The sequence below is a fragment of the Limulus polyphemus genome, unplaced genomic scaffold, assembly GCF_000517525.1.
Source record: "Limulus polyphemus unplaced genomic scaffold, Limulus_polyphemus-2.1.2 Scaffold3204, whole genome shotgun sequence".
NCBI classification, from domain to species: domain Eukaryota; kingdom Metazoa; phylum Arthropoda; class Merostomata; order Xiphosura; family Limulidae; genus Limulus; species Limulus polyphemus.
The window spans coordinates 70541-93413 of record NW_013668814.1 but is presented as its reverse complement, the minus strand read 5'-3'; the positions used below and the strand labels follow the sequence as shown (position 1 = coordinate 93413).

General features: G+C 36.1%; 1 protein-coding gene across 7 annotated transcripts in view; it reads left to right on the top strand.

Annotated features, from left to right (window-relative positions):
* Positions 1-22873, top strand: part of LOC106468886 (UDP-glucose 4-epimerase-like) — a 111529-nt gene that overhangs the window by 20556 nt on the left and 68100 nt on the right. For all 7 annotated transcript variants that reach the window (XR_002612745.1, XR_002612746.1, XR_002612747.1 and 4 more), the window contains exon 2: positions 1843-1966. Coding sequence is in view for 3 of the 7 variants with exons in the window: in XM_013929334.2 (XP_013784788.2) it covers positions 1843-1966 (124 nt within the window). In the remaining 4 variants the exon portion in view is untranslated. The remainder of the gene's footprint in view (positions 1-1842; positions 1967-22873) is intronic.

Below are 22873 nucleotides of genomic sequence, written 5' to 3'. Positions count from 1 at the left end.
CATTTGCTGTCATGTTAAACTTATATTAAAGTTTTTCTTCATTACCCATTTAAGCCGTCTCCAGCCATTATTAGTTCATTACTTTGCTTTTTTCCATGAAGCTTTTTATCTACTTTTTAACTTTTCCACAATTTTTTAAGCATCTAAAATACTAATTAATATCTTTTAAGGCACAAAGGTTTTCATGTAATAAGAGAGAGAGAGAATTTATTCACTGTATTAGTGATAATGTTCTATGGTACATGTTTCGGCTTGTACGGGTTTGTATTTTTTTTGAAAGTTCAGTAAAGAAAAACAAAAATTCTGTGATCTATTTACTAAAGCTATAAAACTTGTTTTTCAAAATGATAATCGAAACTTTAAGGAGCTATTTTTATGGAAATGAAAAAGACAGTAGAGAGCTATTAGGTTATTAGAAATAGAGATGTAATGAATAGTGTTTCAGCCAGATTATGAATATCCAGCCAGGTTCTTCCTTTGATCAAATGTTTGGTTGCTGAGTAATTGATATTTATTTCAACAAATAGCTTCTTTGGTTTCACAGGACACTGGCATCTGTGGAGCATACAAGTGAATATGAATTTTTTAAAAAGTTGAACAATTTTCAGATTGAATAAGATGAAGTAACAATACTTTAATAAAGGAGTACTTAATAACTCCAAATGAATATGTGTAGTTGACCCTGGCTAGTATTTACAAATATCAACAGTATTTTTTTTATAATTTTTTACCATGTTTTATATCGTTGTGTGGGTTCTGTCGAATTATTTGGTACAAATAATGTGAAGTTCAGTTCATGTAATAATAGTGGATTAATTTGTTTCTTCAGCAACATTTGTTATAGGCTACCTTCACTTTTTACACAAGTTGTAGGCCTAAGTTCATAAATAGTGTTATCACTTTCAACAGAAACAGCAGTAACTAACAAATACAAAACTTTACAGAATTTCCTTGCTAATTGATATAGTGACTGAATAGATGTGATAACTCTTATTGTCTAACACTGAACTAAAATACTCAGTGAATACTCATTAACTTCTCATTTATTACTCACTACTCATATTCAGTTAGATACTGCCCAAAATTACTAGATTCTTGATGTCATTGAAATGACAAACACCCTCTAGCAAATATCCAAGGTAAAACATTAAAAATGTAGCTAACAGTAATACAGATAGAAAAAATAATTTTATGAACAATCTAGCTTTATCTGAATGAACATGTTAGTGTTTTTGTAAAACTTAATCTGTTGTATGTCCTATAATAAATACAAGCTGTAATGTGTCAGTAGGTAACTTAGAACGAGTCAGTAAACAAAATATATACATATTTGTTACTTGCAATGGACATTGATTTATCAGGCTCTAACTTAGTTAGTGGTTACTATTAGTGGTGTAGAAAGTTATTTAGTTACCTCTGTGTTTACTGATTATTATGATTGGTTTAAAAAAAAGTCTCGTATGTGATTAATATGAAGTAATTGGTAATTTCAAGTTGTGTAGCATATTAATTTCATGTGGTGGCAAGAGAAATAATCTTCTGCTACCCCTGTGCATAAACACTTGAAAAAGAAGAATGTTCAAGTCTACAATGAATTACAACAATATTTTTAGTGTACTGGATATAATATTTAAGTATATCTTCCTACTTTCTTTAATAGATTTCAGGTTATACTGCTGCCAGTAAACATAAAAAATTCAACTACTTGACAGCCAAGTGAGTAGTAATATGCATTACAACCTTAATTGAAAGCACACACCTGTTAAATGAAATAACTAGTAAAAATAATAACTTGTACATTTTGAATTTCAGGATATGTTTATTTTTTAAAATAATTTTCAGATGTATGGGACAACAATTTTTGTGACAGGAGGAGCAGGATATGTTGGATCTCACACAGTGTTGGTGTTATTAAATGCTGGTTATGAAGTAGTCGTAGTGGACAATCTTATTAATGCTGTACCTGGTGAGTATTCATTGTATTATTCTTAAAACATAAGAATGAGCACAATGAAAAAGTATTGCTGTTTTAGTTGGTGCATGATTTAAAGGGAGATATTTATGGAGAATGGTATGCTGCTCAGTATTATGAAGTTAGTTGACTCAGAGGAACTAGCATGAGAGAATAAAAACACAAAGACAATGGAAAATTAAGACTTGTATAATGTGTATTAAATGTTACTGTAATGTCAAGTTATTCAGCTACAAAAATATTTCTGTCTTCTTATTTCACTAAAATGTTGTTGACTATTATCATTAACATTCTTTAACTAGTATATAAAAATAAAGTAACTTATTCCGTATTGAACTTTGTTCCATAACTTAACATGAGGCATGAATCAAATGTTGCAGCATGTGTACTATCTGTATCAGCGGTTCCCAAACCTGGGGTTGAAATTAGAGTTGTGAGTTTGGTAGAAAAAAATTATATATGTTTAATATGTAATAATTATCTGTATGAACAAAGCTGAATGGGCCAGTTGAAATACACTTTTGAAGAGACAGGGTCACACAGATTCGGGATGTGTGAAATGGGGCTAGCATTAAAAAAAGCTTAGGAACTGCTGGTCTATATTTGGTTCTAGGTTTATTCATTTGGTTTGATGCAATTCTATAAAACCTCTAGAAGTTGTTAATTCAATATGCACCTTTGTCTATTGGGATACTTATTGGTAACTTTGTTGCTTGTGTCACCTTTTTCTGCCATATAATAGAGATCATCTTTGGTGGCTCATCATTTATTAGCTATACATGTTTATCTGATATGATAAGTTTATATGAGTTTAGTCATCAAAGAATAACCATTCTAGCTTGACTTGTTGGTCACACTAGTATCCACTGTATTGTAAGACTAAGAGTAAATTTGTGTTCTCTATATTTTTGGCTATTGCAGCTAGTGAAACAACATTTTCCATTCACCACACATGATGTTTATATGGATCTTCTTTTCTGGTCCCAATTTCAGCAAGTCTTATGTTCTTGCTTGTCACATCCTGGGTGCTCAGAATCTTGTGGCAGATCGTCTCTCTCATCCTAACAAGATTCTACCAATGAAGTAGTCTCTTGCTTCTCAAGTGATCTGGTGGTTATGCTTCCAGCTTGGTAACCTTCTTTTGGATGCCTTTGTCACTTAGCTCATTACCAAACTTCCCCTTCTTCTGGTCTCCATTTCTGCATGCTTTGGCTTTAGATGTGTTCATTCAGGATTGGTTTAGTATCAACCTTTATGGTTATCCTGCTATCCATCTCCTTCCACATTTTCTCTCTCTTTTTCAAACCACTCCATGTCGAATCCTTCTCATCACTCTTTTCTGGCCTGCACAACTATGGTTTCCACTTTTGAACCTCCTTCAGTCATCTCCTCCCATACATCTTCCTCTTTCCTGGTCCCTTCTCCGGCAATCTCATTCCTCAGTCTTTCATCCTGCTGTAGACATGCTCTGTCTTCACATGTGGGTTTTGCCCAGTCCCTTGTGAGACAATCTAGACTCTCTAAATGAGTAGCCTTCTTTCTTTCTTATTTTGTCTACTCTTCTTCCTTGCTGGTTTACCAGAGTGAATGGTGCAATTTTTGTTTCTGGTTTTTGCATCATGGCTTATCATCTTCTCAACCAACTATTCTTCACCTTTCCAATTTTTTTACTTAGCTCTTCGACAATGGTTTATCTGTTTCTACCATTGGTGGATATAGGGAAGCATTATCCAATACTTTTCTTTGATCTTTTTCAGTGATATATTTACCTCTTCCATCATTCCTCTCTTATTACATTCTTTTTCCTGCTTCATCCTTCCCATCCAGTTGCCCCACTAGATTCGAACCTTCATCCTTACCCTTTCCCCATTTTGACCCTTTGGTCTCATTTTTTACTTCTCTTTGCTTATGAACATCATAGGTTAAATGTCTTTGCTATTGATGTGTCACACATTCTTTATCATCAATTTGTATGTCCTTCTTTAGCCTGATTGTAGTTTTTTCCCCAAAACATCAGCAGCACATAAAAGAAACAGCACATTCACACCTATTTTCCTTTCATCTCTTTCTCCTCTATATTCCTGTTCTGATCCTGATCATTTTCTTTGTCTTGTTCATCTTCTTCATTGTTATATAACCTGCACAGCTTCTTTTCATGTCTCCTGTTCTAACCTTTCCATCCAGTGAAACTCCTCCTCTACACAGGACCTCTCTTTTGTGAACCTTACTGGATGGCTGTGTCAGATTATTCATCTGGCTTATGTTTCATTGTCTAAGGATTCTTGTTGCATCTTCAAAGTTTCCTTTCACCAGATCTGTCATCTCTCCTTATCTCTGACTGCTCACTTCTGTCTTCCTTTAGAGGAGATAGTGCAGGATGACATGTGGACTACACTTCACACTTTTGTCATGCACTACCTTCATTATTTGACAGTCTCTTCCTCATCTGGCTATCACTTGCTGTCTATAGCCATTTTACATACCCCATGTTATCTCTGACAGAGTAAGTTCTCACTTTTTTTATTTCTTACCTTTACAGTGGCCCATTTATACATACTTGGATCCTGCTATGTGGTGAGTGTTACCTGTCCAGGTATACTTAACTTTAAATCTGCACCATATAGCTGTACAAGTCTATAATGCTCAATGAAGAGGTGGGGTGTTTCACAAGACCACTAGAGGTTGTTTTGCAGTATCTTGCTTCATAAATATGGCTCTCACCAGACTGTACCAACTAACTATAATGAGTAAAGTAGTGTCGGGATCGCTGCCCATCCCTCCTGTCCTAGTTGAATAAATTGGGACCGGCCTGTTTTTCAAAATAGGGTTTTTGTGGCCATCCATTGCACTGTCTTACAGTGCTGCATTCCTTTGTACTCCTCACTGCATTGTTACCCCCTCCCCTCTTCCAGTGGAGTATGGGAGTCCTTGTCACTTACCAGTTCATAACCACTGGGGTGGTTGACCATGGAGGCTTCTTCCCGAATGTGATCAATTTCACTCAGTTGAAAGTAGGGTGGGGTATTCTGCAGGTATAGATAGTGAGTACTCTCCTCCTACTGCAGATTGAAAGAAAAATACCCAATGCTGCCTGGTTTTGGACTGGATGAATCCATCACATGCAGTTCACCCCTCCAGCTGGCTTTCCCCCATGCTTCCACTACCTAGATGTTGCCTCCTTGGCTTGATTTTGTTTTCTCCTTTGTAGATTTTCTTAATTCCCTTACATGGTTTTCAGAGAGGCAACCAGTTGGAGACACAAAAGTTAATCTTCCAATATTCTCGATTTCTGAGATAAATATAAATTTGATTAACCCACCTGTGAAGATCTTCCCATCTATTATAGCTTTGAATGAATTTATATAAACTGTGTGCCATTATTTTATGGACATGTTTATAATCAATAGGAAGAGCAAACTTAAATGTATGTGACCTTTGCATTTATTTAGTTTTTGCAGTCAGAGTTGGTAGTTTGCAAGAAAATATTATATGTGAAGTGAATTTATTCCTCAAAGTAGAAATGGAATTATTTTAACCTATCTATAGTGTAGTTAGAAAGCCAGGTACATTGTAGTAGTTTTAGTACATTTTATTCTAGTGTATGGTATATTTTTTGTTTTAAGTTGCTTATTTAAAAGCTACATGAATTATGTTTTAGACAACAGCATTGCAAGAAAAAGTAGGCTTGCTAAAGCACAGCACATGAGTGCAAGATGGCCTCAAGGGTAAAGTAGGTGTTAAATTTCATGTCTTTTATGTATTTTTTTTAAACAAAAGTATCAAAAAATTTTAAAATTGAAAACAATTAGGGTTATATAACAAAACGTAAATGAAAAAAAGAATTAAATAAAAAATTAATCTGACACTTTCATGAAGTGTATATGGTTTGAGGTCATGTGATGTAACCTGATTGTTAGTTTACTCTAAGTTCTCATGCTTTGAGTAATTGCTTTTTATTTACTGAGAGAGAGAGCTCAAAGTACAAGAAAACCATAGAATTAATGCAAATGGGAAGAAGGTTAGAAGTTAAGGCTATTAGAATAATTAGTTGTTATTGTCTATTACTGTCTGTGATGCTTTAAGGGGTAAAAAAAAGATATTCCTGATTTTACTTCATATTTTTCAACTTTTTGTTTTACTAGACACCTTGATGATTTTGCTACTGTTAGTATTAGAGTATGGATATTGTTACATAAAGTTTTGACAGTGTTTTGGTAATTGCTTAATTAATGATGCTGAAAATGTGGTTTTTATTGATATATACTGAATTTACTCCCAGCAGGTAGACCTTAGTACTAGCTAGTATGGAAACTTGAGGATGCTGTTTTTCACTGAAATGTTTATCAATTAACAAATGAAAACTTGTCTCAAAGATACGTCCAAAACCACCCTCTTTTGGAGTTTCTGGATTGAACTTACTTTTAATATTCAACAAATTGTAGTATAAAAACATCCCTTCGCTCCTTAAGGATGTGTTAAATTCACAGAAAAATCTTTAGTAACAATACTTTGTTCAGATTTTTTTTTTTTTTGTGCAACAGAATTGTGATTTTTACTTATAACTTGCCATATTTTGTGAAAATACACTTGGTATATTCAGGGTTATAGTATGCATAGTTTCATAATTGGTCAAACTGACTGAGCTCATAGGATTAATTAATGAGTGTCTATTGATTGCTTAGGAAATTTCACTATTTGCTATGCTGTACACAGGACTCAGTACTTGATTTCAGTGGAACAGGATTCATCCAATAATCAGAATTGTGAAAAGCAACAATAACCTCTTTCATCATCATTATCCTGTAAAATTAAGTTTTAAATAAGTATGAAGTTTACCAGCATGCAGGATTAGAAGTGATATATAATAATTAAGTTCATTGACTTGCAACTTGTATAAAAGTTACCTATTTTTAACAATGAAGCTCTGAGAGACATCCAGGAGGCACGCATGTAGTATTTCCTCAACTCTCTTCCAAATTTTGCAGAATATGCAAATGACTTTTTTAGATAGAATGATTTATTTTTGGTAGGTGAAGAAATTGTTTACTAAACTTTTCTGAGTCATGGTATTATTGTAATACAATAACTATAGATACTCTTTCCAAGCCAGTAAGCATCAGGAACTGCAAGGACAACCAGCAGATTTTCTTTCAAGATTGTACATTTCTTGGAAGATAGATGTGGGAAGCATCAAATTCAAACCCTTCTTGAAAGTGTAAGGTAGCAAAATGTTCAGCGTGGTACCAGCAGCAGACGTGGATGTGATGATCAAACAAGAGAGGCCAGAGAATAATTTACATGGTGCTAATGAAAATGCCAAATGCTAAAAGGAGATGCATATGAAGAGATATAAAACCTCTTCAACCATTATACCTATAGAAGAAGCAACCACAAGAGATTCCTCAGATCCAGCCCTGTACAAATTTCTATATTTTATTCCACTATATATTTCTAGATTTCATGTGGACCTAACTTTCTTATCAAAAGTTACACGATTGGTGCAGTTGAATCAAAGATTTGTTATTAATCCTTCCATTATTTTAAATATTTTCTTTAACTGTTAAGTAGTTGTAAGTGAAATTTATGTTTTATAAAAATTTATAACCTGTTATAATGTACAAAATAGGAAGTGTTAATTTTTGTTAATAAATATTTACTGTTTATCTCTTTCAGCACAAGCTCGGCCCATGGGACCGACCTTGTTACCATTTTGTGCTTCTTATAGTTTTCATGCTATAACTTTTGAAATAATAAGCGAATGTTAACGAAATTTGGCAGATTATCAGTAAACTTTACAATGCTTTCATATGCAAAATATCTAATTTTTTTATTAAGTTTTAAGGTTTATAAAGCAATGTTTTTCTTGTGTTTGTTTTTTATTTTCAGATCTTGCCTCTCTATCATGTAAAGTAATATTCATTTTAATGCATCAGAAAAATTTTAAATCTCACATACAAAATTTTTATAATGTCGAGATAGATATCAATCATTTCTTAAGAAAAACTTTATATTTTATCTTTTATTTTCAGTAATTAATCTCTGTATACGAGTTCAGTAGATTTGAACGATCTTACAACCACCAAAAAAAAATTTGAAAATAAACATAAATTATGCCTCTTTCATTCTAGAATGAACACATATTATAATGTGTAAACATAAATATTTAAACTACATATCTTAAATCTCATAACATTTAATATTTATACATTTATATATATTTATTATTTTTTTAAATTGACCTTTCAACCATGTCTGGCTAACAATACAGAAATTACATTGACATGGCTCATGTGCACTCATGTTACCGTATCAAATAACATAAAACTGACCTTTGGTCTTTACAAAGTGACTTGTCTTGGCTGTGTTTTAGTGCACTAGTATTTTGTTAAATACAGTCACATTTCAGTTATTATACATTATATATGTATATACATTATAACTATTTACAAACAAGTTCTTAAACTTATTTTTCGTAAAACATACAACAATAAATAAAGAAATAAAGCAAACAATTATCTCTTCTAGTTACGACCTTTGTACTGGGTTGCTGCTTGACGTAGGTTGCTAAGCCTTTAAAAATTTTGCACGTGGAGGATATGAAATAAAATATTTTTTTTAGGTTTTATAGATATATATATATACATTTGAATAACTAAAAATCACAAATTACTACATTAATACAATACAATAAATTATTTACTAAGGCTTATTAACAAAAAGTAGTATAATAAGGATAGAATAATACACAACTATCTTTTACTGATATGATATGGATGTTTTATGTTTAACTAATTCCAAGTTTCCAACAAAGTTACTTTTTGTGGATGATTTCATTACGAACGTTCTTTGTATAAATAATGGGTGAAATTGTTGCTAATCAATAAATATATAAAAAATTAGTTATGTTCTCTGCACACTTTTAAAAGAAAAGGATCAAACTGTTAGTGGTGGAGCCTTTTTTTCCCCCTAGGCCTCATGAAAGCTATATTTTAATCACAGCTTTTTTGTACACAGTTGATCATGGAGTACATTTTTATAATAATATCTTATATGATATAAAGTACAATGAATAAGTAGATAAAGAATACTACTTTGCAAGTGTTTGTTCATTATCTGAAAATTGCGGGATGTAGACGTGCCAGTGTATCGCAATTTCCACTGGAACACAAATTCAGGAGGTTGGAGAAGGTGTTACAAACATAATACACATACAATGTAGATGAAGTAAATTTATGGTTTATTTAATCCTAATGCGTAAAGGTATGCAAATTATAATATAACACAATGTAATAACCCATTTTCCACCTTATTCAACATTAAAGAGTACAGCTATGCAATTATAAGTTAGAAACATGACACAATGTAAAAAAGAAAATTTACACAATTTATTATTAAAGTAGCTCAAGAATATGTGATGGGTACTGCCAGCCATTTGCCTTCTTTTTAGTCAGCAATTCAAAATTAGGGACAGTGGCAGGTAGCTTTACTGTCTTTTCCACAACAAAGAAATAATATAACACCTCATGAGCAAGTTCAGTGGCAACAGGAATCAAACCTGAGACCTTGATTCACAAGGCAACCTCCCAAATCACTATACCATGCTGGCATAAAGCTGAAGAAATAATGATATTGATGACCAATTTGATGGTGTTGCTGTGGGGTCTAGATTTGCCTTATCACTTACTAATTTTTCTTATGTCACTGAAAAATCTTGGATAGAAGAATGTTCTGTTCAAGCTAGCATATTATGAAAGATATGTAATTAATTCTTTTATTATTTTCAGAAAAGCTGATCATGTTGAGAGTTTTTTAAACTAACTTAATATTAAATATCCCAATATTAAATCCATTGTTGAATAAAAAAAAAAAAACCATCAACTTCCATTTTTAAACCTCATTATTTATAATAAAGATGGGGAATTTTGCATAAGATGTTTACAGGGTACATTTTAACTTTGAAAATTGTCTTTTAAGAAAAATCCAGATAAAATACTGGTTCATTGGGCATACAAGCTGACCAGTAAATTTGAATTTTTTCACAGAGATAGAAAATATTAAGTAATTTCCAATTTCAATAGGAGCTATAAATCAAATAATTTATAACTATATGAATAATACTTATCATTCCATACCACTAATTGAAATGTTCCAAAACTGAAAAATATTTTTATCCTACCAAACATTTAGAAACAGGTGATTCTGGTTAGAAACCATTTAAGTAAGCTATAACATCAAATATACTGTCACCTGGAGCTGAGATGCGTGTTTAAGCCTGTATAGATTTGAACACTTTTATCATCATAATGTTATAACGCAATCACAATTCAGTTTTGCTTAACATGTTGGGCATAACACTGTAAGCTATTTAAAAGATACTGGATGTGACTAGCATAAAATACTATAGGTTACTAGTATGCTGCAAGTACTGGTTAGTTATATGTCATGCTCTAAACCATAACATTGGTTACAAATGATTTGAGCTCTTTTGTCTCATTAATTTTAGAACAGTCAACTCAATTTTGTTTCTTAATGCAAGAATATATAAATTATTTGGAAACAAAACCCTACTTCATGTCTGTCATAAACAAAGTACTAAAATGCTACAAGTACTGACCAGTAAAATATGAGGTGTTGGTTTCAATAACAATTGGCAATAACAAAGAACAAAACAATTAAATACAACCTTTCGAAATGGAAAATATTCTTAAAGTAGGCCCCATTTCACCACGTTTACTGGAACTTATCACACTGCACCTACAAAATAGTTAGCATTAGATTTAGTCAACAATGCTACAAGAGATTGAGTTGATTTTTTTTTATTATGATGATATTTTCTGCTAATTATGATAGTTCTTTTTGTCTTTAGCTTCTTCTCTGTTTCTCAGTCACTATGAGTTGCAACCCATTTGTATATCAGCTGGCTCTGTTCCACCATCAGGTTCAGATGAACTTTCAATTACCACTTCTTCAACCACAGAGTCAACTCCAAACTGAGTGGAAACATCTGTACTTGGCTCAAACAGTTTGAAGTTTGACTGGATTGCTATTAATGTTTCCATATTTGCATTTGTAAGCTTATTGCACTCCTTGATATGAGTGTTGCCAAACAGTGACCAGTTTTTCTCTGAGGATTCTGATATTGACAGTATTTGGAGTATTACTGAAGTGGTGGATGATAGGGTTTCTGAACCATATAGCCTCTTCCACCAAGTAGTTGCTGAGATATTCTGAGCCGAAGCTCAAACTTCTTCCCATTTCCACAAGCTATCCTTTACATGGAACTTTGCTAAACTTGCCGGTACTTTCCTTTCATCAAGATTAAGGTGGCATGCCATAGCTGACATCACAACATATACACTGTTGGTGTACTCCCCATTGAGGACCTGTCTATGACATTTTGGATCCACCATATTTGCTGTCAATGAAATTGGTTTCATACAAAACTTGTGATGTTTGTCAGTGAAATACAGAACTGTCTTCTCTTCTGATTTCAGCAGTGGTGATTCTTGCCACATAGCAGTGATGCAAGTTTGCGGAGAGTTTCAGAATGTCATATAACAGTGCATCATCTCCCTTAATCTGGTCTATTTCAGTTGCAATGCAAACGAGTATCTTCAGACTACTTATTATGCAAGCCCAAAATGTATTTTTGATCAGAATTTTTCTCATATCATTATCTATCTCCAATGACTCCATGAAGGCCAACTCTTGTTTGAACTCTTTTAACCTTAAAGAAAGCTGTTGTACATGATCACAGTTGCATTCTGTCTTGACTTGCTGGGCAATTTGAGAGTTGTGCTTTTCTTTCAGTTGTTCTGCTTTCCAATGAAGATGGCTGATACAATCTGGCACCACTTGACATATTTCATCACCATTTTAGCTCTCTTGTGTGAGGTTTGCATAGTTTGTAAGTCCATGATGGCTCTAAGAAAAAGGCTGAGACCATGAGCTGCACAACCAATTGGTGTGGTGTTAGGGTAGGCCTCTGCAGCTAGAACCCAAGCAATCTTTGTGTTTACAGTGTTGTCTGTAACAGCTACAAAAACCTGTTAGATCCAAGGTCCATGATGAGTCATTTGCTGTGTATTTATTGGTATGTTTTTCCATCTTTTGGATCAATGCTTTTGAAGAATGCTGGCTGTGCTGTGGAAACAATGAAGTTTATGATACTCTCATCACATATGTTTGATCAACCATCAGAGATCACTGCTACAAAGTCAGCATTTTTTATTGGCTCATTAAATTTGTCATGAACACGAAAAAATTCAGCTTCCATCATATAGGTCCATCAGGGACATTAATCTGTATAATAGCAATACTGCTGTATTGAAACAGTTTTAGTTTAATGAAATACATAGTTGGTGTATGATGCCCTTTTGGAAAACAATGACAACCTTTTGATTGGATGGCTATTGCTCTTGATATCATTGATAGTGGTAGTGCATGTATGATTACTATGATGTGTGGTGATCAACATACCACATGTTATGTGTATGCTTATAAAATATACATAGCTACTATATTTATACCTGTAGCTATATGGTCTGTAAACACTGGATTGGAGAGACTACAGAGCTATACTGAAGTGGTGCATGAACTGGATTTTGTAACTGCACGAGTTTTGAAAATGCATCCACATGCAATGCATGTTGATTAGTATATCTATATATATAGATAGCCATATGAATTATTCAAGTTGTATATATGGCAGTGTATCATAACACAATAGGATATGTATAAAATAAGCATTTTTTAATATTTCTTATAGTTGTTATATTTCTCACTTCCTCTTCCTCCTACTCTTCTGCTGGTCATAATAAGGCCAGTCATGGTTTTGCTGCGGCTGGGCAGATTTCCTCATAAAGTAACATTCTGAACACTCTACAAGGTCAAAAACTTGTTAATTATAATTATGAATTGATTATATCAGTATACCTTTCCTCTCCTCCATTTTTGATGAAGTTTAGGTTGTGACACTTCTATGACCCTTTTCCATTGTGACGACCCTAAACTGTGGTGGGCCACCGCTGCTACATACTTTATCTGAAACTAAATATTTTCTAAATGAAATATATAGCTACAAAATTTCTGACTCACTTTCACCTAGATTTGCCATCTCCTGCTTGGACAATTCTTGCCACTCCTCATAGTCAGCTTCAAGGATGGCTACCCTATCTGCAATATCTATAAAATCTGCAAACATGCAGTGTTGACTATAGTTTGGCACTTACCACCAGCCATCAACATGATTGCTGATCTGATGCTCAAAACTGAGCTTGGTGCTATCTTTTAAACTACAACTTAAAGATTTCTGTTGTAGGAGGCTGCCTCGATGTTTGTATAACATTTTAGACATTTTTGTAAAATGGCTGAAATTGATCATACAGTGGTAAAAAGAACTGTGATCTTGTCAGCAGCATAGTTCTGTTTCCTTTTGGTGAGTATGGCATACATGATCCCATCATTCCGAGCCTGAGGTGTTGCCTTTTGGGCTTCTTCAGGTGGAGGAGAAGATTTATCCATTTCAGTGTTGCTTATTTTCTCATCATGGTTCCATTGGTTCAGAACACATCACTCTATGACTACAGGCTGGGATTCATTCTATAACCTATTTATGTGATTTTGCGGTCCAACTGCTTTAGCCACCAATGTGGGACATAGGGACCAAGACCTCTTAATTTCAACCCCAAGTAGTGAAACCTTGGATGTCTGGTTGGGGCTGTCCTATAATGATTTGGACCATTTTTAGTTTTTTGTCACTTGTATTAAAGATAGCTGATTCAGAAAAGAAACACTGTATGGTGAAAACCTGTGTAGATGCATAAGTATTGGTTAGGCAAAGCAAACTAGATTAGCAGCTTGTAGCTCAAGTTTTCAAAAAAAATCATACATGTGGACTGTTATTATTGATTATACATTACCAACTTTTAAGTACAAATTTGCAAATTTTAATTATTTTTAATTCTCCTAACTAATGTGTGTTTAGTGTTATGTAATGTTAGTATAAGCAATTAACATAAATGATGATGCTTTATATGAGTGTACGGAGTTTCCGCAGGTAATGACAAGAAACTGTTAATCTAGATTTCGTGGCTTTAGTATAAAGGAAGTTAATAATACTGTTTTAGAAAGGAAAAACTACCACCATATATTTTAAAGAATTTGGTAGGTTCTGTAAAGTATAGGTTTGTTCCAAATAATAAAGTTGCTATATTAAAGCTAATGTTGGTTACTATCGAGTGTCACTTTTTTACTTGCTGTGGTTTGTTGGTGTGTATTGCCACAAGTCATGACATCTAATCAAAAACAACTTAGATGTGAAAAAAAAGGTGTGGCCCAAAAAAGGATTCAGCATGTGACTTAAAGGAATGAAATCAAAATTGGAGGCCAAATTAATAGCTACACTTATAGCATTGATAAGAATTTTACAGCAAGTATTCATTTATTAGCTAGCTACGCTGTGTATTTTGTTTTACCCACCATCATGCCCCAAGTTGAACAAAAAAATGTAACATGTGCTCTTTGGTGCCTTCCCCAAACAAGCTAATACACAGTGCAGTACTAATGGGGATCCACATGGTGTTCATCCAGAAAAAATTTGCGAGAAAAGTCTGTGTAGACCTCCGGAAAGCACACACTGTGTATTAGCTCTGTGCATAGGATGCTGTTATTGACTGTTTGGCAATGTACAGTCTATAAAGAAATGGGTGTGCTTCACGATGTATGGAGCATTGTTTTTAACCCTTCGTTCATTGTATCAACTTGTGTAAATAAGTGAGAAACAGACAAACAATAATGTTTCATGCTTTATATCGAAAGAAAAAGGAAAGTACAGGGTCATGATTGTAAGCATACTTACAAATCAGAAGATTGTTGTTTGGAATAAAGTGGTCTGGTTGGTCTGGAAAAAGGAAAGTACAGGGTCATGATTGTAAGCATACTTACAAATCAGAAGATTGTTGTTTGGAATAAAGTGGTTTGGTTGGTCTGGAAAAAGGAAAGTACAGGGTCATGATTGTAAGCATATTTACAAATCAGAAGATTGTTGTTTGGAATAAAGTGGTCTGGTTGGTCTGGAAAAAGGAAAGTACAGGGTCATGATTGTAAGCATACTTACAAATCAGAAGATTGTTGTTTGGTTTAAAGTGGTCTGGTTGGTGTTATTTTTAATCTCTCGGCAATTGATTTTCCATGATCGGAAAGTTTGACAGATTCTACTGATTCCAATTGTTGCCCAATTATGCAATAATCAGTCCAATTCCAATTATGGGCTAAACACTGCATAATATAAAATAATAACTTTAAATTAACACAAACAAATTATATAAAAACAGGAACAATAATGCAATTCTCATCTCTCTGATACATTTTCCACATCTGTTTCATTACTTAATTTCATCAAGCATAGCAAGAAAGGCTAGCCATGGTCTGCTATCATCTCTGGGGTTAAGGAGGAGCTACCTAATACCTATGGCCTGACCTACTGCTGTCTATACTAGCCAGCTCTGCTGAGACAGAGACATGATCACTTGATACTCATACTGAAGTAAAAAATACTTTTGTAACTTACAAACATTGAGTAACTACACAATTCCTTCAAATTGGTATGAAATGAACTCGTACAAAAGACTTGTGTCTCCTTCTGTCACAAAACAATTCAATTCATAAGGTACACTTGGATTCTCCAGCACAAAAAGTCACTTTTCTTCTGAAATATCACAATGATTCTTTGCTAGGAAGACTCATTTTGACATTCTGCGTTAAACTCATTTTACCACAATTTTAAAAGTTTTAGTAAGAAAATTAGTTTCATTGATAATAATAAATGTACAAAATTAATGTACATTATTAAAAAGGAAAGAAGTACCATTTTTCCATTATGGAAGAAAGTTAGGAAAAATTGTTATAAAATAAGGTCCTATTATTTTCTAATTTTAGTGAGGGTCTGTTTTATAACATTTTTCATTTTGGTGCAATATAAAGCTGTTATTGACTCACTTTTTTAAATTTGTCTATGATGTTGAAAATTGGACTGCCATTAGCCTCATATATATAAAGAAAGATAAAAATCTGAATAAGATGGACTGGTTTGACTTGTTTTTTGTTGACAACAAAATAAATTGAGATATATTGATAACTTTAGTTCCAAAACATACCTCCGTTGTCACTTACAGCTATTACTCAACTACCTGGGTTTCTTCTTTACCGGGTGGTTGGGGCACTTAACTCGCAACCTGAAGGTTACTAGTTCGAATCCCTGTCCCACCAAACATGCTCATCTTTTCATCCGTGGGTGTGTTATAATGTGACAGTCAATCCCACTATTTGTTGGTAAAAGAGTAGCCCAAGAGTTGATGGTGGGTCATGATGACTAGCTGCTTTCCTTCTAGTCTTTCACTGCTAAATTATGAATGGCTAGTGCAGATAGCCCTCATGTAGCTTTGCACAAAATTCAAAACAAACAATCTTTGCCATTAGTAAGATTTTTTCTTGCTTGCTCCAATCTTTTATATCCCACTCATTTGCCCTTGGCGATAATTATCCTGTGATACTCTCCACCTACGTCAGTGTATCCTCTATCCTGGTACTGTGTATAAGCACTTCATTCAGATACTTTTATCACTTTTTCTTGACAAAGCATCCCTAATGGGTTTCCCAGTATTAAGATGTTTGGAGGTATTTTTAATGTTATCGTGTTATCTAGTTGATTTTGTAACAATAATAATAAATAAATAAAAATAATTCTTTCTTCTGATTGGTAAGCTGACTATGGTATGAATTCCCAAGTGATTATTTTCAGCACTGAAGCCAATTAAGTCTTCTCTCTTCTCCCACTTCTGATATCTAGTGCAGCACAACAATCGGGGGGTGGGGGAGTTACTCTAGGTTGAGACTGTCAGGGATCTAAACAGTAGTGAGATGGAGACATATTTGGGTCTCTAGTGATCCTTCTTGGGGCTCTGAGGCTGCATTTGAGAGTGATCCTCGGGATTGTGGAGGGCCTTTGGATTTGCTTTTTCCTTTGCCTTCTTTTAATCTGTTGGATCTTCATCCCCCATGTGGGTCAGTAGTAATTTTCTGGACTCACATGCTTGGGTTTGGTTCCCTAGGGTGGATGCAGCAGGTGACTCGCAGTTGCTTTGCTCTAAAAAACAACTTACTGTACCATGAAACAATGAAAAGGAGACCACTTTGGGATAAGCTGCCTTTGATTTGTTTTTCTTCTGTTGGTTCTTCGAGTGTGTGATGGTTTGGGCTTTTTCCTGGTTGCTTTTGAGGCTGTGACTTAATTGATGGCTGATAGTTCTGGAAACAATTTTTTTTTTCTCCATACACAGAAATTGTGGTTCATGCTGGAAGGTTTACTTTTTAGTTACGTGAAGTGACAATTGGGTCTTATCCGACACGTTGTCAACACTTCGTGATTTTGCCTACCACCACCAGTTGGAGGCATTTTTTCGATTCTGAAATATTATCTGCTCCTTGAATTTTGGGGTTCTAAGGTGGAGTTTGTAGTTCACCTATATAGGTCTGTGTCACCTGATGTCTACAGACTTACATTTCAACTTCAACATTTTGTTTCCTTTCACTTCACTTTGTTAGAAGACTCTCAGGATCACCAGTTTCATTGAGGACGAGCTGGATCAATTGTTAGTATGCACATTGGTTGAATTTTTGGCTTCTACATTCCTCCCGGTGGTTGTTGGAGTCTCGAATTTCATTGGCTCCTACAGGGGGGTGCTAGTTCCACTCCTATTAGTGAGTACTGATCCTCGACATCAGCTCCTTGGTACATTGGTATTCAGAATAGATTCTGTATATATCCAAGATTTCCACTGCTTCATTGAATGGACAGCAGCATTGGTGATTATTGTATACCTTCAGGAACTGTGGAGGCTCAGGTACAATAATTTTTGGACATGTGGTAATCTTAACCAGAAGCTCTGCAGATCCTTGGATCACAATTGGTCTTTCAGTTCAGATCTTTCCACTATTATCCACCCAACCTTTAGGGTTTCCATCTCCTGCAGTTCATCAGGATTCTAGGGTTATCTGAGTCTGGTTGGTCTGGGAGTAGTGAGAAAGTCAGGCTAGTTCTTCAAAGTTTCTATTCCTGTTAGTTATTGGGTCTATAAAGACAGGAGATTGGTGTCCAGTCATCGATTTTTCTTGTATATATCATTGCCTAGATTCTCTGAGGTTCACAAGTTAATTATTTCTCAATCTGTTTTGATTTTTTTACTGGGATTGTAAATGTCTAACTTGGTTCTAGTTGGCTCCTATCTGTACTTTGCCTTAAAAGTGGAGTCCCACCACTATTGGCATTGGTGGTGCACAAGGGTCAGGTTCTGCAGTTCTGAGTTTTTTTCCTTTGGTCTCACATAGGCTTAATATTGGTTCTGCTGTATCATATGAGTGTTCTCATCCCTTAATTCTGGTTGGCTGGTTACTGCTAGCAATGTCACATCAATTGTTAGACAATCACACCCTGATTCTACTTTCAGATACAACCCAGACAGGCTTCTCTTTTGGGACTGCAACCTCTATTCTTGCTCCAATTCAACATGTCATCAGTTTGGGTATTATTTTATTTTTCATCTCTCAGCTGTCTTCCATCCTGCTCAATGCTATAGAATAGGATGCCACACTCTTACTCATCTCTCCTTCTACCACTGCATGGATGGTTCTTTCTTGAATCATTTGTGCCTTTGGGATGAGAAAAGAAGCGATCCTTTTGTTGGTCTTTAAGTGACCAAGGATCATACACATCTATTTCCTGGTTCCCCAGTTTCCTTAGTGGGAATCATTTTTCGATCTCGAAGGGTTAAGTCGGGATGCTAATACAATTTGGGTTCCTCTACTGCCACCTTATCCACAGTTCCATTCTCTTCACGAATGCCTTGCTTCAGGGATGGGGCACATAAACCAACAGTCTGGAATTCCAGAGTCATAATGTTTTCATCCTTCTTGCTCTTCAACAGGCAAGTTCTTATGGTCTGGGCTTCTAAAGGGGTGAATCGTAAGGCTTCACTCTGGCTGTTCTGCTGTGGTGTCATATTTTGCATCAAGGAGGCGTGTGGTCTAGGGCTTCTTATTTTCCAATTTTGGACCTCCTTTCTCAGGACTAGTCTTATCTTGGATCACTCAACTACTGGCAATTTGATCTCCAGTACCTCATCTTTGGGCCTTGGCACTAGATGTTTTCTTTCTGGACAGAACAGGATTACCACTCTCAGCCATCTCTCTACTTCATATGTTATCCAGGGTACAAAATATGATTTATTCCAACCCATTGTCAGTTCCTGTTGAATGCACCAGATTGGCAAATACACCCGGGTTTCTGCTTCTGTGGTCTCTTCTGGTATGTCCTACTCTTCCACTTTTTTCTACGCTCTCTCTGTGTGGAGGCAGCCATAATTGGATATGGTACACCCAGCTATCCAGAAGCTCAGGCTTCTAACATAGATGTTATTCTGTCTTTATCACAGCATTGAGGTTTGATTTCTAAGGTTGACATGTATCTGGCTCAGTTTCTGCTTCATCTGAAAGGTAATGACATACATATTGGCAATGTTGTATTGAGAGGAGGTTTAACCTTTTTCAATCAATGATATTAACCAAAACTTGTTTCTGGACTTGGCTCTTTGACAGAGGTTTTGCATCTTCCACAAATGCCATTGTTGTATTGAGAGGAAGTTTAACCTTTTTCAATAAATGATGTTAACCATAACTTGTTTTTCGACATGGCTCTTTGACAGAGGTTTTGCATCTTCCACAATCGCCACTGTTTACAGTGGCCTTTATCAACTACCAATCGATTATCACAACTAAATATTTTTGAGTCCCCATTACTCTCCAGATTCCTCACATCTTTTTTTTGGTAATTAGTCCCACATGACCATTCCAGTTATATAATGGGTAGATTCAGGTTGCGTGTTCTTTCTCTATACCTGTTTGTGACTGACTCTTATATGCCATGTATCCCCTTTACCTGCAGGTTTATTTTTCATGGCTGCTGACCTACGGATATCACCGGTCAGACTGATTTGCGCTGTTTGTCCACAGACCACTTTCTCATTCTCTCTACTTCCTCAGACCAGTTCTTCTTACCCAACACTCTGTCAGATAGGAAAGGGGTTCAATCCTTTTCTCTCAGAAGCTATTGTTCCCTACTCCGTCTCAGACATGTGCCGCAGCACTACGCTCCATTGCTATGGTGGGAGTGCAGACTGACCTTTCCGTGCATCTGTCTGAGTCTTTTCACATCATGTGAGGGGTCTTCTGCCCTCCATGGATAACAGAGTTGACCAGTCTACATCTACTCCAATCTCTGTCTCCACCATTCCTTCCAGTCTTTGCCTGGGTCCACCTCCAGTGTCTGCTTGGGTCCTTCTTCTTTGGCTCCCGAGATACAGGACAATCATTTGATCACATCCTCAGTTGCTGGATTCCAAGTCTGATGACAGAGATCTGCCCACTCGACCAAGGGCAGGATCCATAGAGGTTGATAGACCTCCTTCTCATAAAGAAAAATGGCATGGTCGTACACTGGAGAGACTTGTGATCAAGCGGACCTTGATGCTCACCTTGAACAGTTGCCATCTCCCTTTTTAACCCTGGAAGACTTTAATGGACACAGCCCCCTCTGGGGTGGTGCTGATATTGATTGGAGGGGTCATTCCATAGAGCATATGCTCTTGGATCACAACCTTTCTCTCCTCAATTCTGGATCTTGTACTTATTTTTATGCACCTAGTCAGTCTTTCTCTGCCATATATCTCTCAATCTGCTCCCCTTCACTTTTCTCCCACTTTTCTTGGATGGTTGACAGTGACCCACAGGGCATTGATCATTTTCCTCTCATTTCAAAGGAGGTTGGCCATGTTCATTGCCACCCGACCCATGTGCCACTGTGTAAGTTGGACCAGGATGACTGGCCCTCTTTCATCACTTTCTCCAAACTTGATCCTGCCATTATCTGTCTTTAATCAATAGATGACTGACTGTATCGTCCAGGCAGCTGCACACTTTATTCCTCGGACCTCGACACATTTTCCACAGTATCCTCATCTGTGGTGGAGTCATGGAAGGCTCATAAACATTCCTGGGATACCTTCTGCTGGCACCCCTCTTTTTCTGACCCCTGCCCACGACCTTTGACGTCAAAGCCAAAGGGAGGTTTGTATTAAATTCACTGCTAGCATCAATTACTTCTACCACCAGTTCCAAAACCATAAGGGACAAGATTAGAAACATCACTGGAGGTATGCTTCCCATCCCTTTTCCATCTTCCTCTCCAATGGCCAGGAAGTTGCTGATGTTCAGAGCATTGCTGATACTCTCCACCACAGCTTTTCTCATGCATGTAGCTCTTCTGTTTCTTCCCCTGCCTTCTTGGTCATCAAGTCTCGGGCAGAGCGATCACCCCTTTACACTTGTGGAACTCAAACTTGCTCTTCATAAGTCTGGCAGTACATTGGTCGGACCTGATGATGTTCATTATTTGATGCTGCACCATCTTTCTTCTACCTTTCTTGCTATTCTTCTGGTTATTTTTAACTGGATCTGGCAGGAGTATGTTTTTTGTTGTTTAATGCCAGGCTATTCTCCTCCCTTTCTCTAAACCTAGGAAAGATCCCAAGATTCATTCTAATTATCATCCCATTGCTTTGACTAGCTATCTTTGTAAGGTCTTAGAGAGGTTGGTTAATGCTTGTCTTGTTTGGTTCCTCGAATCAGACACGCTCCTTTCGCCCACCCAGTGTAGGTTCCATCAACAGCACTCCACCATTGACCATCTGATTTGACTTGAAACATCGATCAGGGAAGCCTTCCTCAAGAGAGAGCATCTTGTTTCCATGTTCTTAGATCTTGAAAAGGCTTATGACACTATGTGGAGGTTTGGCATTTTGTAGGACCTCCACTCCTATGGGTTGCATGGCCATTTACCCATTTTTATTGAGAACTTTTTACTGGACAGGCGATTCCAAGTCTTTGTGGGTTCGACTCTTTCCCATTTCTTTTCACAGGAACTTGAAGTTCCTCAGGGCTGCGTCTTGAGTGTCACACTTTTTAGTGTCAAAATTAATGCTATCGCTACACACCTTCCTCCAACCGTTGCAAATGAGCTCTATGTCAACCAATTCTACATCTCATGTTGGTTGTTGAATGTAAGGTTTATGGAACAGCAGCCTCAGACTGCCCTCAATCCCTTATTGACGTGGACCACTGCAAACGGTTTTACATTTTCTTTTTCCAAAACCGTTTGCATGCATTTTTGCTGCCAATGGGGTCTCCATCCCAATCCCGAGCTCCGTCTCAGTGATGTTGTTATTCATGTGGTCTTCGAGGCAAAGTTATTGGGGGCTTATCATTGACTGTAAGCTTACTATCATTCCACACATCGAACAGCTATGTGTCAAGTGTACAAGGGCACTGAACATCCTCCATGTTCTCTCTTCCACCTCTTGGGGAGCGAATCAATGTTTTATGCTCAGGATCTATTGTACTGTGATTTGATCGAAACTGGTCTATGGTTCTGCCAGGACCTTGGCCTTGAAGATGGTGGACCCTGTTCACCATCTGGGGCTTTGGCTCTGCATAAACATCGGTAGGAGGAAGTTGTCCTGGCAAGGCTATGCATTGGTCACAGCTTATTAATTCATTGTTTTCTTTTATCTGGTATTGACACACCAATGTGTAGCCTTTGTGACACTCAAATCACAACAGCCCACATATTACTGTTGTGCTGTCATTATGACCGTGAGCGGCGACACGATATTAGACACTTGTTTTATAAGGGTTTACCCCTGATGTTGGACAGTATCATTGGCAATGGTGACACTGACCAACTTGATTGTATTTTCAATTTTTTAAGAAAAAATGGTCTTTTTAATTCTG